The sequence below is a fragment of the Wolffia australiana genome, chromosome 13 (assembly GCF_029677425.1).
Source record: "Wolffia australiana isolate 7733 chromosome 13, ASM2967742v1".
NCBI classification, from domain to species: domain Eukaryota; kingdom Viridiplantae; phylum Streptophyta; class Magnoliopsida; order Alismatales; family Araceae; genus Wolffia; species Wolffia australiana.
Window position 1 is genome coordinate 12,688,721 of NC_135847.1, and position 17,752 is coordinate 12,706,472.

The 17,752-nt window shown below is 41.0% G+C and overlaps 1 protein-coding gene across 2 annotated transcripts; it reads right to left on the minus strand.

Annotated features, from left to right (window-relative positions):
• Positions 1-2,044: 2,044 nt before the first annotated feature.
• LOC144711427 (uncharacterized) lies at positions 2,045-7,576 on the minus strand. 2 transcript variants are annotated; one of them, XM_078585427.1, is made up of 12 exons: positions 7,317-7,456; positions 6,884-7,028; positions 6,135-6,309; positions 5,886-6,044; positions 4,326-4,422; positions 3,830-3,900; positions 3,181-3,232; positions 3,002-3,050; positions 2,794-2,928; positions 2,603-2,722; positions 2,375-2,507; positions 2,045-2,266 (listed from the first exon to the last, which is right to left on the minus strand). In XM_078585427.1, exons 3-11 carry the CDS (start codon positions 6,306-6,308, stop codon positions 2,375-2,377), a joined length of 990 nt encoding a protein of 329 aa, XP_078441553.1. In that variant the 5' UTR covers position 6,309; positions 6,884-7,028; positions 7,317-7,456; the 3' UTR covers positions 2,045-2,266. The 2 variants fall into 2 exon arrangements, with proteins under 2 accessions (XP_078441553.1, XP_078441552.1); XM_078585426.1 differs by lacking the exon at positions 6,884-7,028 and having other exon boundaries at positions 7,317-7,576.
• Between the last annotated feature and the right edge of the window lie 10,176 nt (positions 7,577-17,752).

Sequence of the window (17,752 nt, forward strand, 5' to 3'; positions counted from 1 at the left end):
AAGCACTAGAGCTTCAAATTGTCTTTTGAGATTCCTATTTCAATTATACGTTCCAATCTCCATGATATAAGCAAACTTTGTACACATTCAGTGGATGTAGCTAATGAGATCGATAAAGTACGAGATATCTAGCGGGATGAAGATGATAAATTGACTGGCTAATTTAATTGTAACTCATTTAATTCCCATATCTTTCAAGTGAAATAAAAAATAATTATAAGAAGTGAGGAGGGTGTTTTAAATAAATGTTAACTCGCAAATATTAGAATTAAGAAATAAAGTCAAAAATATATAATCTACATTACCTTTATTTTTATGTTGATAGTATAATGAAAAAATTGAGACTATGAACATAATTATACATTTGAGAAATGACAAACAGGAAGAATTGTATTTAAAAGTGTGTAATATGATACTATATATATTAATTATTATTTGATTCACAGTAGAGAATGTGAAACAATATTATAATAATGAGGGGAATATAATTATAATCATAATATAACATCTCTAATATACGACCGAGAAACATGTTACAGTAATAGATAAGAGAAATAGACAGTATTACTTGTAAGTATAAATTAGGAGATTACTAAACGGTTCTATTGTCAAGGATATTAATTATTGATAGGTTAAATATATACTAAATTTTTATTTGGAGGTGGATAAGATATTTTTAAAGATAGCTCAGAAAGCAAAATACTGTATATTATGAATGATAAGTACTTGCCAAATGAGTTATATATGTTTTGTTATATTTTAAGAAATTCACATATAATATCTTATAGAATACTTGTCTGCATGATATGAGTATACTTATTTATATCCTTCAAGATATTGTAAATTTAAATATCAGATTATATTTGGAGAGAAGATTATGAGTACTAGATTTAGAGTGATATATCGTTGAATATATAATATAACTAGATAATGAAAAGTACTACTATTTGATACTATTGAGATCATCAATATATGCATAAATATATTTATATATTTACTTACGGGTAAATATAAATAATAGCTTTTACTTTTAATTCTTGTAGTTCAAGAAATAAAATTTTATTAAAAAAATCATACATATTTATATTAATATATTTGATGAAAATTGGCAATTATAATTTCAAATAAATAAAGGCAAATGGGGATATACATGTTACCAAAGAAGAGAGCAACTCTATAAACAAAATATGAATTTTAATCTGATTGAATCAAAATTCAGCCAGGGGAAGAGTGCACGCCCAAGTTTTTTATTTTCTTAATTTTTTTCCAGCGTCGCCCAAAACCGTTTGAAACATATAGCTTAAGATAACAGTTAGAATATAAAAACTTTTTACTATTTCTAAGGCGATAAACCTTTTTTTTATTTACGACAAACATAAAATTAAATGGTTATTCTAAAATTTTGCCGATTCAATACCCAAACTCAAATAATAGATATCTAACGCAAAGTCACATTTTATTGATAATATCCATTTAGTAATAGAAGTTTTATTTCATTTAATTGTAAATTAGAAAACTGGGGTTTTTATTAATTCAGTTTATAGAGACACAGATAGAACAAGAGTCACAATCACAAATTTTCCAATTTAGGAACAATTCTGAGCTGGCTTGTTTTAACAAAAGTAAATAGATAAGATGTAATAAATGATGCCCCCCAAAAAAATCACACAAATCACTGATTCAATGCATTCCTAGACTGAACTAATACAGTACTAATAACTGATTCCCCTGAATAACCAGGTAATTAGCTAATGATTTTCCTCATTACTGTAAGAAAAAAAAACTGTTACTCTAGTGGCAAACATAAAATCCATTCAATAATTGTTTTAGCCACTCCATAGAGTAACATATTTTTATTGAGATAGGTAAAGTCTGTGTCACCTTCAATTTCAAGCTTCAATACTAGTAAGGTTACAGAGTATTTGATGAACTAATGAAAATGGGTGTAAATACATATTCCACTGTTAATATGTACTGATTAAGGTTTTCTTTTGAACCATATCCTAACCGCTAAACCATAAAAAGCTTGAACGCCGACTCCGAATTATACACATCAACAAAGTATACCAGATATCAAGAAACAACTATCAACAGATGTCGCATATAACGGCTAAATCTTCAATATTAAAATTTAAATAGCATTTCTGAAAAAGAGATAAAGCTAAATCTTACAAAATTTGGGCCAACTTCTCAGCTACCGGGACTGGCATCCCCTCTAGCTCCATTTTTTTAACAAAATTAATATGGTATGAGGAAATTAAGATTCCTGTACAGAGAAAAATTGAAATCTGAGAAAGAATGAGCAACTTTCATAAATTATAAACAAGAAATGGCGATTCCAACAAGATAACACACACAAGAGGTATTGCTTGACCTAGAACATTGCGGCTGAGACGAAAAGTTCACGCCTGCTTTCAATGAATTTCTGTCTAAAAATGTCAAAATTTCCACACGCAATCGCTCTCCTTATTAAGCGGAAGAAGCCAAGGTAATGGTGAGTGTTATGTCTGCACAGGAAAAAAAAGGTCAGTTGTCATAATTTAGAAAACGTTGGTGGAAGGGGCAATTAATGAAGAAATTGAGGAATAAATATGCAACATACATCTCAAGGAGGGTCTGAGCCAGCATCTCATGAACGTTAAGAAGATGATGGATATAAGCTCGCGTGTGCTTTTGACAGGTGAAGCAAACACAACCCTCCAAGATTGGGGAGTCATCCCTCCTAAAGCAAAAACACATCAAATAAATCCCTCAAATTATTAAAAGTAATAAAATAATATCAATCATACAAACCGGTAGATAGTCGCTCTTAGATTTATCTTTGTGCCATCATTGGCTGAATTTCGCATCAGACTGCTCCCCGCCTTGTCAAACGTATCAATAGGGAAAACAAGGGCGAGGCCTCCGAGAGTAAGATGATAAATATAACTGAAAATGAGGTTAGAAAAAGTCAATTTATGAAAATAAGGGGGGAAATGAAATGTTACACAAGAACAAACACCTGGAGTCAAAAAGATCAATCCCAGCTGCAACGCCCTGCAGTATCTCCTCTAGAGTTGGAGTAAGGATATTATTCGACATATTAGTCCTTTTTTAGGGCACAGATTATGAACAAAGGGATAAATTGATAAGGAAGAGTTATGGAGTAAGAGCTATTGGCTTTGAATTGTTGAAAATTACCAGGGAGACCAAGTCCTGATGCATACCGTAGTTTATCCTCGGGCAAATTTTCCTGAATATTGAAAAAAAAGTCTTAGTGCTGCAGGGTTTGTTTTCAGCTAATGTAAGATAACTTACAACTGCCCTTTGTAATTAGTTTAATGCACTGAAACGTAAAGTGAGTTGTTCTGACCATCAAACCACATCTGGGGGTATTTTGGTCATTTCAGATTTTTTGTAAGTCCCTTTAAATACTTGTAGATCTCCCGATAGAGGGAAAGTCAAGGACTCAATAATTGAAGGATGTGAGATCCTCTTAAAGGGGGCACAGGCGTTGACTCAGACCTGTTGTCATTTGGCTGTATATCCGTCTCTCGCTCATCGTCTCTCTTTTCTAATCTCCCTAGTCCTCATTCGATGAGAGAACAATGTTGGGTTCCCTATCATGAATGTTCACTTTTTTGAAGAAAATCTTCATTAGCAAATAGTTAATACCCTAATGATTAATAATTGAAAGATAAGCAAAAAGAGTTAAAAATACACAAGGAAAAATATTTCACAGTTGAAAAACTACATGTTCTTTTTTCATAGGAATCAAATGAAAAAGAAATTATCTAACAGCAGCAAATACTGTTGCAAAATCATCGAGCTACCAGTTCGGATACCCTACCACAACAGCATTAAAGAGAGCAGGTCGCTCTTCCATACTTTCCCCAAGCCCGAAACCTCCCAGCCAATAACCTGAGAAAGACTTAAATTTCTTTTTAAAGAAAAAAAACAGAATTAAATGAAATAACTACACTGTAACAAAAGGTAATAAATTTGAGAGTATTAATCAAAGGCAGACGAAGATGATAGTTCTTTCTCCATTCGAAATTTACTTAACGCTGTTGAACTAGAAACAGCGGGAATGCATTGATTGTGTTGACTTTGACCATCTCGAATAATTACGTGAAGTAAACCAAAATTGAACTTATTTTCTGGCAGTCTTCTCGGAGGGAAAACTACTAGTGCTGGTCCAATTTTCACCCCTAGTTAAAAAATAATCAAATAGAAGGATCCATTTAACAAGGTGAAAACTCTAAAAAAAATTACCCTGCATTACTCTAGGATAATAGATTACTAGAATTGATCAACTAAGAAATAGCAGACGGATTATTGATCACCTGTCACATTTCTTTCTGCCACTTCTTTAGCACACCTTGCACGCTCTTCTATGCTGGATCCTCCAACTATTGCCCCCAAAGTCTCTTCTCCACCATACTGAATTTCATCGGACGCATTTAGTTTTAAGAAAATTGAATAAAAAACAATAAGAAAAAAGCCACAGTAAAAAAAACGATTAGTTCTCTATTCTTACCCCACGAGATGGAATACATCAACAAAGACAGACAAGGGTTTGGAAAGAGTATTATACTATTCCATACTATCCCATTAAGGGCATTTCAGTCATTTGGTCCCTATGTATTTCCTTAAACAGGAATGCCCTTTTCCTCAGAGGAAGGTCAAGAAGAATGAAGCTAGAGTAATTGGTCTCCACTCTCATTTTTTAAGTCCCCCTCTCTCCCTCGTGTTCATCTCTACCTCACCGCTTCTTCCGGCTGCTCGTCCCCTGTCAATCCCTGCCTCATCTGCTCGACCTCTCCTCAGATCACTCCCCTTTCTCTTGACCAACCCCCCAAACATCTACACCTTCTCATTTAGCCCCTTTCCCCAAAACGAGCTTACATCCAGGTTCACATCAGAGTCAACGTCAATGAGACCCCTGTTGATGTTGATGACAACACTGACAAATTCTAGGGTGGTTGACAACAACTTTGAAGATGTCAGCGTAGCACAGACAGTCGTCGTTGTTTGTCAATGTCAGCTGTCAACAAAATTCTAGTAAGGAAAAATATCAACCCCGTCAATGTCTACCGACCCAGTTGACACTAGCAATGATGCTGTAGTATTTTTTATTAAACCGCAGACAGTTGATGGTGATGACAATGTTGATGTCTGTTGAAGTTGACTGACTCAACAAACGACTTCACTGCACATCAATGTCTTTTGGACATGCCAAACTGATACGTGTGGCCCAGACATGGTCAGCCCCGACAGAAGTAGCCAAGGCAAGTGCACGACCCAAGCACTATTGACACAGACAGAGTGGCCCAAGCAATCGTAAAACATGGAGGGGAAGGCCCAGCCAAACCCTAAGGCATTGAAGAAAGCGGCTCAGGAACAAGGGAGGCATCTGCTGATACAAAGGTGGGAGAGTGGTTGGGAGCTCTGTGCTAACTCACAGCATGGCAGCAGCTCTGCAGGGCCGCCTGAGGATAGCCCTTTAACTCGCGTCTCTACCTCTCTCTCTTCCTTCCCCGCACTCTCTCTCTACCCCTATTTTGTGGAACAGCCACCATTTTCAGGGTCTAACTACATCTCTAATCCTATCAAAAATTAAAGGTAACTAAACTCTAACGTGTAGGCAGCACAAAAACTAGTTTATCTCCGTAACAAAATCCTAGGAAAATGCACAGGAAATTGCATCGGAAAAGTAGATGGAGACAGACAAACCAGAACTTTCAATAAACAGTAAGAAGAATAGATATTCACAGATACATGAGCTGGAAAAATAAAAACCACATTTATGGAACAAAACAGATACCAAAATTCCAGATTCAATTCTAAGGAAGGTAGACCATTCTATGGGATCATGGTATAGGTAATCTGATTGAGAAACAGACCGGGTCCAAGGCAATACACTCGTCGAGCCAACGAACTGTTCTATCCACTGAAGCTTTATTCCGTTTCCCAATGATCCATGCAGGTACCTCATCTGCCAACGAAGCCCATAGATTTGGTTTCAACGATGAAATAATCTCCATGTATTTTTCTGGCCTAACCTTCACCCGGAAATAAAAAGAAGCGATAAGGGATTTGTTTAAGGGGCAGGAGATTAATAATTCCACAACCAAATTAATGAGCTAGATTACCAACAGACGGCCAGAAGGTGTCTCAAAAGAAGCTCCCAACTTGTTCGTCCCTTCAATTGTTGGAAGGGATTCAATACAATCTCTGGGAACAGCAACAAAAAAACTCTCAGGCAATCCAAGCATCTGGCGTAGCCCTCCAATGCTCGAAATGGTTCTTGTTGGGGGACATTCCATGCTGCATTACATAAAAAATGACTTATAAGAGCATGTGAGTGATGCTAGTGTATGACGATCCTATCATTGATTGCCTTGATCGGTAAGGATCAGGCATTGTCAGAGAAAAAAAGAGATCACTCGATCATCATATCATCAATCATCGAGGATTGTCAATTGTCAACAGTGATCAGATTGAAGTAGCCCAAAAATTGATTGTCCATCAGTGAAAATAAGCATTCACTGATCCCACCAGTGAAAATACTCAATCTCTGATCGAATTTATCAGTACGGACTGGGCATGTATGTGACAGAATAATCTGAAGCAGAAGCATACCGAAATCCATCAAGTTAGAAGGATGGGGAGTGGATCTTATGGATCGTCACGTTAGAGACTGATGTCTCTATGCAGATGGGGAGTTGAGGATCTCACATATAGGCTCCTCTGGGGGTTTGTCAAATTACAAAAATACTCATCAGTGTTTCTAACCGACCCGATTTTTACACATTTGCACCCATCCTAAACTTTACAAAATCAATTTAATTGGGGTGTTTGACTTTGTAAGAACTGTTTATATACAATTATATGTGTTCACCCGCGTATTAGATCCAAAAGGACAGTGAGCCGATCAAATCAGTAAAAATAGGCCTTCGCTCGACGATCAGATCATCAGTCGTCGAGGATTGACTCGATAGCCAACTGTTTTCAGATTGATTTGCCCCAAAACTGATCACCTGTCACTGAAAATAAGCAATTGCTGATCGTCTCGATCCGATTAGAGTGTAAACAGGCAATCTCTAGATAGATAAATCTAAACTCGTTCCCCAACAAATTCATGAAAAACGACTTCAAATCCAATATTATCAAAAAAAATCAACGCAAGCGAAGGATTCCGCGGGAAAGCACAGAAGAGGAGCGATACATCAGCTCAGAGCATCGAAAATTCAACAAACCACAGATCGAGGAGCATCAAGAGTGGAAACAAACACGGAAAAAAAGACGAACAAGAGGCGAATCGAGGAACTGACAAGTGAAGCGGGCTCGTGAGGAGGAGGCACGAGTCCGGAAAAGGCAAAGACTGCATCAGGTCTGGCGTGATGAAGGAAGGCAAGCCTTTTCTGGTCGTGAGGAGAAGAGCGGGCGTCTCCACGCCATTGTCGCAGCTTCCCCGCCCATACAGCACCCCTGCTCGCGCCTTCCCGTTCCCTCTCGCCATGGTCGCCTTCGCGGCGAACCTCATATCTCTCTATCTCTCTCTACTTTCTCTCTCTAGAACGGCCCGCTTCGCTCCAGTTCAAATTCTTAGCGATAGTGGAGATATATATGTATATATATAGAGAGAGAGAGAGGAGGAGGTTTGTTAATGGGCCGGTAGAAGCCTGGATTTAAAATCTGTACTGTTGTCTCATTCACTCTACCTCTCTCTCTCTATCTCTGTACTGTTCCATCTCTCTCTACCTCTCTCTCTCCATCTGTAATGTTCCATCTCTCTCTACCTCTCTCTCTATCTCTGTACTGTTCCATCTCTCTCTACCTCTCTCTGCCTCTCTCTACCTCTCTCGCTATCTCTGTACTGTTCCATCTCTCTCTATCTCTCTCTACCTCTCTCTGCCTCTCTCTACCTCTCTCGCTATCTCTGTACTGTTCCATCTCTCTCTATCTCTCTCTACCTCTCTCTCTATCTCTGTACTGTTCCATCTCTCTCTATCTCCCTCTCTACCTCTCTCTACCTCTCTATCTCTGTATTGTTCCATCTCTCTCTATCTCTCCCTACCTCTCTCTCTATCCATGTACTGTTCCATCTCTCTCTACCTCTCTCTATCCCTGTACTATTCCATCTCTCTGTATCTCTCTCTACCTCTCGCTCTCTCCCCCTCTATCTCATTCACTCCCTTTCTCGCTACTCTATCTCTCATTTACTCTCTCCCTTTGTCTCATTTTCCCATTCTACAACCCTCTCATTTTTTTCCCTCTCTCGCTTTCTCGTTTTAGCTTTCCATTTTTCGCTCTCTCTCTCTCTCTCTCTTTGTAGGGAATGTCAAACATCATCCCTCGCATCATTCATCAGGGCGACAGATGCATGATGGCTGGCGTTACTGTGATGGATGTCTTTTTATAAGTGCACGACAATGACAGACTATGTGGTGAAATTCTAGTGTCTGATGACGTGATGGTGACGGAGTGTCTCGGACGAATGATGGGACAGACGGTCATCACATAAGAAAAAGGTGACGAGTTTAAAATAATGAAAGAGAGACTGAGAGAGAAGATGGTGAGAGAGAGAGAGAAAGTGGTGGCGATGACGCCAATGTATCAACGCCAGACGCGTCACCACCGTCAACCGAAGTCAACGCCTCCACTACGGACATGCCGCCACCGTCATCGGACCAAGTCAACACACCGGCGTCACGCACGTCTCCACGCACGCACGTCCCTTCATGCATCATGACACGTCGCCAAAGGCAGATCAACAACTGCCCCTTGACGTGACACGAACCACATCACTCGTCTTTAATTTTTAGTAACTTGTATTTTCTCTTTCCTCCAAGGCCTATATGTATAGGCCATTATTTCAAGAAACAGTGAGGCAAGTCATAATTCAGGAATTTAGTTTTTTTAACTCTTCTTGGATGACTTGCCCTAGCCTCCCCTATCCCCTCTTCCCCCTTCAGGTTGCTGCTGCCGCCGCCACCTTCGTCGCCACCGCCGGTTACCGTTTCTTTCTCTCTCGTCCATCATCTCCCTCTCCTTTCCCTCCTTCCTTCCTTTCCTACTCTTTCTTTTCCCTCTCCTATCTCCTCCTTCACCCGCCTGAGGCTGCCCACGCCAAGCACCAGCGCCGGCCGCCTGCCCAGGACAACCTGCGCCAGCGCTCAGTGCAGGCCGCCCGCCCAAAGCCACTCACACCAAGCACCAGCGCCGGCCGCCTGCCTAGGGCAGCCCGCGCCAGCGCTCAGCGCAGGCCGCCTGCCTAGCAGCCGCGCAGCGCCGCGCAGCGGCCGCCCGCCAAAGCCGCGCAAGCGCCGATCCGCCCGCCAGGACAGCCAGCGCCACGCAGCACAGATCGCGCCGCCAAGGCCGCTGCACCATCAGCGCAGGCCGCCCCGGCCAGGGTCGCCCACGCGCACCAGCCCCGCCGACGCCCGCGTGCACCAATCCCGCCGGCGCTCGCACACACCAGCCTCGCCGACGCCGCGCATACGCGCACTGCCGCCGCCGCTTCCGGACGCCCTGGCTACTCGCGGTGCATACCGTTTAGAGTTGGGCACTGCTGCCCCGCAAGGCGACTTCCCTTGACCCCCCGCCAACTGACCGCGCAGTTGGATCCGCGACACCCTGTCGAAGCGCACATCAATCGTCCCCCCAATGACGTCCCACACCCAAGCACTCCGGCCACTGAGCAACCAGGCTTAGTCCGGCCGTCTCTTTGCCAAGGCCGCTCAATGCCCGAAACGTCCAAATCTTCTCGTCTAGTAGGCCATACAACGCCTGGATCGCAGCCTCTTCACGCACTCCGGTGCCGAGGTACGCCTGAACTCTTTGGAGTCGACGTGTTCTTCGTCCAGTGTTCCACGAGAGTTCATCCACCGCCGACAGATTTAATTTGATTTTGGAACTTCCACAAAATTTTGTTCTTTCATGAGATTTCCCCGTGGACGAGAATTTGAGTACTGGATTTGGTGCTTCGGCATCGTCGCGGTGGTTGAAGACAGTACTCCTGCCCTCGATGAGGAACGGGGCTGTACCACTATCATTTCATCGGTTTTAGGTTTTCGAATTCGATCGTGTGAACTTTGCAGCCTGTTTATTTCCTCTACCCAAACCCGTCTAGCATCCTCCACTGTCATTGTCATACCCCTTCCCCTGGTCGTCTCTCCCCTAGTCGTTCTACGTCTTCCACCCCTCGTCATCATTCCTGTCTCCCCTAGTTGTCCTGCATCAGAAAGAGAGACCGACACGGAATCAAGAGAGAGAGAGAGAGAGAGAGAGAGAGAGAGACCGATAGAGAGAATCAGGGGAGAGAGAGAGATAGAGAGAAAGAGAGACCTATAGAGAGAATCAGTCTTATGTGATGACCGATAGAGAGAATCCAGAGAGAGAGAGAGAGACATAGAAAGAGAGGCCGACAGAGAGAATTGGGAGAGAGAGAGAAAGCGAGAGATCCATAGAGATAATCCGGAGAGGGAGAGAGAGAGATCGATAGAGATAATCCGGAGAGAGAGAGAGAGAGTGAGTGTGAGAGAGAGAGAGAGACTGATAGAGAGAAAGAAAGGGAGATTGATAGAGAGAAGAGGGAGTGAGAGATACCAAGAGAGAGAGAGACACACACAGTGGGAGCGAATGAGAGAGACAAAGAGAGAGAGACAGAGGGAGCGAAAGAGAGACAAAGAGAGAGAGATAGCTAGAGACAAAGAGATACAGAGAGAGAGATAGCAAGAGACAAAGAGATACCGAGAGAGAGAGATAGCTAGAGATACTGAGAGAGGGAGAGAGAGACATTGAGAGAGAAAGAGAGATCAAGGGAGAGACATTGAGAGAGAAAGAGAGATCAAGGGAGAGACATTGAGAGAGAAAGAGAGATCAAGAGAGAGAGAGAGTGAGAGACAGAAACTAAGAGGCATCACAGAAAAAATATTTGTTCGCATAATCATTTGTCTCATGTGACAGGGATTCCATCTGGCAATGAACAGAGATGGGACGCGAGGACCTATGATGTGTGGTGTAATTGTGACAGATTTTTGTAAAACTAAGGATGTGTGACGGGCCAGGAGATGTGATAAACTATAAATAACGGTTCTGTCCATCACCATTGTCATCCATCCTGCAATGTCCTGAACATCTCGTTTGGGGTGTGACGTTCCCTCTCACCCTCATTTTCTATTTCTATATCTCACTCACATTATTTTCTCTCTCTACCTCTCTTTCCCATTTCCTATTTCTATCTCTCTAGCTTTCTCCCTCCCACTTTATCTACCTCTCTCATTTTCTCGATATATCTCTCTCTCATTTCCTCTCTCCCTATTCCTCACCCTTATTATCTCTCTCTACCTCTCTCCCTCACTATCTCTCTCTCTTCCTCTCTCCCTCATTATCTCTCTCTCTCTACCTCTCTCCCTCATCATCTCTATTTATATCTCTCTACTTCTCTCTCATTTTCTCACTCTACTACTATCTCACTGTCACTTTTCTCTCTCTACTACTCTCTCGCTCTCACCTCTCTCTCTACTACTCTCTCACTGTCACTTTTCTCTCTATACTACTCTTTCACTGTCACTTTTTCTCTCTATACTACTCTCTTTGTCACTTTTCTCTCTCTACCTATCACTCTGAAACTTTCTCGCTATCATTTTCTATCTCTATCTATCTTTCTGCCACTCTCTCACTGTCATTTTCTATCTCTACCTATCTTTCTGCCACTCTCTCATTGTCATTTTCTATCTCTACCTCTCAGTCATTTTCATTTTCTCTCTCTACCTCTCATTCACTGTCATTTTCTCTCTCTACCTATCTCTCACTGTCATGTTCTCTCTATCTCTCTCATTTTCTCTCCCTGCCACTCTCTCACTGTAAATTTCTATCTAGCTCTCTCATTTTCTCATTAGCTCTCTCATTTTCACTCTACCATTCTCTTTTTTGCTGTAATCTCTCTCTATCTCTCTATCTGCCATTTTTTACTCTACTTCTCTCTTTCTTGTAGTCATTTTTCTCTCTACCTATCTCTCTCATTTTCTCTCTTTACCCATTTCTCTTGTTTCTCACTCGACCTCTCTCTTTCTTGCAGTAATTTTCTCTCTCTACTACTCTCTCTCATTATCTCTCTACTACTCTCTCACATTGTTATCTTTTATCTCTACCCATCTCTCATTTTCTCTCTCTACTACTCTCTCACATTGTCATTTTTCTCTTTCTCATTTTCTCTCTCTACTTCTCTCTCTTTCACTATCATTTTATCTCTCTACCTATCTCTCTCATTTTTCTCTCTCTCTCTCTATCACTCTATGTCACTGTCATCTCTCTCTTGTTGGGTTCTAAAAGCCTAGATCTAGATGATTATGAAGATTCCACGCACCGAAGACACGTACGTAACATAATCGATAAAAACATTGCATCTAAGAACCTGTGCACGGATCACATTTGTGATTTGTTGGATCTCGGAGTGAGACGAGTCGAGCTTCTCAACTATGCAGCCTCTAGATGTATCCATGCAATCCTCAACACGTCGAATCTCCTCCTTCTCGTTACGAGCCCCGTTCAACCTCTGTCATTGTCGTTATGCCGTCAAGATCACATATGGAGTGGAGAGGGGGTTTGGGGAGAAGGGAGAAGAAGGAGAAAATTTTCACTCAGGCCTTCCCCTATTTATACTAAGTGGATGTTTTCATAAAACCTCCAAACTTAAGTATATCTTCCGACGTCCAAAAGACCATTTGTCTGTGACCCTCTAAGCCCATGTATCATTCTAGTCAACAACTATAGTTGCCCAGTAACCTTTATTGGCCTTCTAAATTAATTAACTATATCATCATATAGATTAATTAATGTCGGATGATTTAACCCCAATCGATAGGTTGAGTCTCCAACACGTGGGGTGCCAAGCTACACCTTGTGCTCTATAAGATGAAAGGAATGTGTATCGACTCGCTCATGGAACATGTTCGTCATCATGTACGTATAATCCCTCTTACACTTGACGCTCCTTGGATGACTTAGGGTATGGTCAATTGTTAAACCCTAATTGGTCATCCGAGTTAGTACTGATGCGTTCGAAAATCATTGGAGAACTTCTCTCCCGATATTTCACTACCTTGGCTAAGGACTTCATCACATCGTCTTCCTTTAGCTATTACCTCTTATAACGAGGATGGGCAATCCCATCTTGACCACTCAAATGTCTTCGTGAAACTTCTTGATGCACGTGAACTAAGACCGTTTAGAATCCCATCATCAGAGACTCGTTGGCCATAGTCAATGTACAACTATTCATCCACAAGATGTCTTTGGTGTCTCAAATCTAAGGACCACTTACACAAGCGTGACATGAATCAATCTGGTTGATAGTTCGGTATAATACCACTTAGGGATTTGTAAGGATCAATGCAATGAACTCTTTCCACTAAAGAGCACACACTATCTATCCTTGATGTCTCCATACTAATGGTTACGGGACGGGCCATACTCATCATACGAGTAAGGCTAGATAGTGCTATTCTATCTGGATACTTCGATGTCCTTCTCGAATATCCTTCGAATAGGAATATTTAGAACACATTCATAATGACTAGTGATATCTGTAATACGATTTCATCATAATTCACTAAGTCAGATCATGTATTCATGGACTTCATTATAAGCATCACACATGTACTATAATGAATATGTTATCTTAATAAATATGGAGCGAGATGTGAAATGTATGATTGGATTGTCGGCCACTTATATTTCCATCATCTCTATCACTTACTCACTGTCATTTCCTTTCTTTACGTCTCTCTAAATGTCTCTCGCTACCACCCTATCTCTTGCTGTCATTTTCTCTCCCTAGCCCTCCCTTGATTTCTCACTCTCTGCCTCTGTCATATTTTCTATCTCTGCTTAACACTCGTTTTCTCTATCTGCCTCTCTCTACCTCTCTCCCTCATTATCTTTCTCGTCTCTCTTTCTCCTTCTATCTTCCTCTCACTTTACCTCTCTCTCTCACGCACGTTCACTCCCTCTCTCTCGAACACACATTATCTCCATCTCTCTCTCCGTATCTCTCTCACGCTCTCCATCTCTCACACATGCATTCTCTCCCTCGCTCTCTCTTATCTCTCTCTAACACAATCTCTCCCTCTCTCTCTATCTCACTCACTCTCTACCTCTCTCTCTCTCTACCTCTCTACCTTTATATCTCTCTTCCTATTTACCTTTTCTCTCTCACACACATATTCTCCCCCTCTCCCTCTCATTCTCTCTCTCACGCGCGCATTCTCTCCCGCTCTCTTAAATATATGCATTCTCTCCATCTCCCTCTCGTTCTCTCTCACATACACATCCTCTCCCTCTCTCTCATTCTCCCTCTCTATCTCTATTCCTTTCTCTCTCATGCACACACTCTCCCTCTTTTCTCATTATCACACTCTCCCTTTCTCTCTCATTCTCACACACTCTCTCTCATAGGCACACACACACAGTCTCTCTCAAAAACACACGCTCTCCCTCTCTTTCTCATTCTCACTCACACTCTCTCATACACACTCTCTCCCTCTCTTTCTCATTCTCACACTTTCTCTCTTGCTCATTCTCTCTATCACACTCCTCTCCCTCTCTCATTCTTTCTACCTCTATCCTACTTTCATGCGGTCAAGCCCAGATCTAAGAACAATGCTCAAATTGAATGCATGCCAGCCTCAATGCTTAAGCAGGAACGTTGAACAGCCTTCACTTGTGCAGCGAAAGTATCGTAGGAAGGCTTGGGATTGCTAAGAGGTTAAGGAGAGTAGTAGGGCCAGGCCCTTAGTAGAAAGTCAGGAAATCAGATTGTACTTAGCAGAATTACATCGGAGGCCGTAGCCATTACAAAATGGAGGCACAAGGCCAATGTAGAAGTAATGAGAAGGGGCACAGCTTGCAACTCTGGGTAGTGGCGCTTCATTGCCTTGGGACCTGCAGCCATGCGTGCGCACCTGTGTGCATTACCACTCTCTAGAGATCTCCCTATCCCACACACGTTCTCTCCCTCACTCTCACATTTTTTCTCTCTCTATACAGTGATATGCCTTGTTTCAGCGTATATATAGTAAGAGGGAGAGTCCAAAAGGGGTGGTCATTACAAAATGGGAGCTAGGTAAGATCTTAAGATTAACATTTGGTTTTTGGTGAATGAGAAACCTATTTGGGAATTTTAATGAGCCTTTAATTGAAACACAGATATAGAGTGATGATTTTAACCCCCCAATTACACTGTGATCAGCGTTTGGATTCCACAAATGGGCCTGGCTTTTTCAATTCAAATCCTTTCAGACATGTTGGTATCTTGATTACATATAATTTATAGTATTACTTCATACACATTGCATTTTTATTTGCACTTCAATGATTATAATTCAATGTTATCATACTAAAATGAAACAAGTTTGCCTTTAGTATATTCTCCTTAAATTTCCTGATTTTTATGGATTTTTCTAGAAACTATTTAGTGGAGAACATGAATAAAAGGTCTCGAAAACTGCTCTCAGTAGTCTTTGCAGGCGTAAATCACATATTTTATTGAAGTTTTGGTATTCTTCACTTGTTTTGGAAGAACAAAAGGGTTTTTCATAAATTTCTAGGTGAAATAAGAGCAGAGGGGTATATATCCAAATATTTCTAGGGCGCCATCCAAATAAAATTTTGCAAAAGCGGAGGGGGTTTTCTGTAACATTTGTGGAGAGAGAAAGGGCCAAAAGGATCAAACGCCCTAAATTGATCTAGATTCAAATGTTAATATCTGAAGATCCATCCGTCAGATTGAGCTCAAAATTTGAGGATGGATGGAAGGGGAGCCCCAAAACTAAAAAAATTAAGGAATATTTAAGGGCAAAAGTGGAATTGTCTCACCCCTTTACCCTAGGTATAAAACCCTATTTTTCTCTCTTTTTTTCATTATTGGATCCTCAACCGCAATCTGCACTTAGAGGGGAGCTCTCCTTGGATCAACCTTTATCCTGGTATTTTATTTGAGTTTTAGTTCCTTCCTTCATGGGTCTTGAATCGAGTTCTTCTAAATCGCCTTGGCTAGGGCAAAATGTGCTAGCTCTTGTCTTGATTGAAGAAGGAAGTTAGCTAATGATCAGATCCTATTATCAGACATAAAATACCCTAAACAATAGATAGATTATCTGTCCCTTCCCTCCCTCTAAATCTCTACATTCTTCACCGACTATTATTATTTTAAAACCCTATATTAAGTACTCTTCTTATCTCATTACACCTCTGATTCTAGATCTTGTTTGACGGATCAGGTTGAAGGAAGTGATGAATTATATTCTCTTCATATTCTCTCATCTCTCCTAGCTCCATCTTCTCTAATTTGTTCCCTCATGTTATCTTAGGATCTATCTTTTATTTTAAAAAGAAATCAATAGAGATGATCCCTTTTTAATTTTGGAGACCTGATCTTCCCTGAATATCATATCTAATCAGGATTAAATCTCTTAAAAATCCATTCTAATTATCTTGAATTAAATCCTAAAACTTTGCTTCCCCGTGGACTACCTGTCTATTCATCACGTACATCTTAAGATAGAGGGTTCATTATAAATATTATTGTATAAGTTGATTACAAACAACGATAATAGTTGACCTAGTTAATAACTATAAAATTCAGCTTACCATATGTCACTGACCAAAACCCGAGGGATCATCACGTCTTGACAATGACACTTGACATCTACATCAAGGGACAGACGTCGACAACGTTGTCGTCGTCAAAAAGCATCAACATTATTCATATGTGGAGTCCCTAAAATTTATCATCATTCACAATGTCAATGAAAAAATAACGGTAGCGATTCCATCAGTCCGATCTCAGAGTAAAAATGGAAGTCAAGTTTGCCATCCATCAGTTTTGCTCGGACTCTGTCTCTATCGTTCCCAGTCCTAACCGGAGTCTGGCTCCACTATTTGCCATCCTACCCAGAGAACATCACCACTCACCTCCTGCTTAGATCCCGGAATTGGCTGTCACTATTTCTCTCTTAATCGTCACCTCCTGCTTATATCCCGGAATTGGCTGTCACTATTTCTCTCTTCATCATTGGAATGACAATCCAACCTGCCTAGTCGCTGCTTGACATCTTGCCCCAACTCGACATGATTTTGTGAATAAAGCAATGAATTTCTAAATAAAATTGACCAATGAACTACAAATTATAAACTCATCATCTGATATGATGGCATCAACGTCGCCCATCGGTAACCCTTGGTCGTCATCGCCCAACAACGTCCTACATGCAATTGACCTTCATCGTCATCACTATCGTCATCATTATTGACTATGTAGATGGAAGGACATCGACTACCAATCCCTAACTTTCCAGATATCAATATTTAACAAATTTACCCCGGTGATTTCCTCTCATTCCCATTTCTGCATGAAAGTCTCTGTCCACCATTCACCATTCTGTCCCACATACACCACTCGCCAATCGACAATGTGATAGTCACCTTCTGCTTGGGTCTCGGAATTGGCTGTCACTATTTCTCTCTTCCTTGCCAGAGAGACTATCCAGCCCGCTCAGTCACTGCTCGACATCTTTCCCCAACTTTCCATGATAATGTGAATTAAACAGTGGATTTCAATACAAAATTGACCAATAAAAAAAACATGGTAAACAACGGCGTCATCGTCCGTAGATGTCACACATGCAATTTACCATCATTGTCATCATCATCATCATCATCATTATCATCATTATCATCCCACCACGATGGCGTGATAAGA

What these genes read in the sequence shown, in the direction of transcription:
- LOC144711427 (XM_078585426.1), bottom strand. Translation starts at nt 7,528, where the DNA reads ATGAGGTTCGCCGCGAAGGCGACCATGGCGAGAGGGAACGGGAAGGCG. An exon ending in CTCACGAGCCCGCTTCACTT is followed by an intron (nt 6,310 to 7,316) that starts GTCAGTTCCTCG and finishes TATGTAATGCAG; the next exon opens with CATGGAATGTCCCCCAACAA. An exon ending in CACCTTCTGGCCGTCTGTTG is followed by an intron (nt 6,045 to 6,134) that starts GTAATCTAGCTC and finishes TTCCGGGTGAAG; the next exon opens with GTTAGGCCAGAAAAATACAT.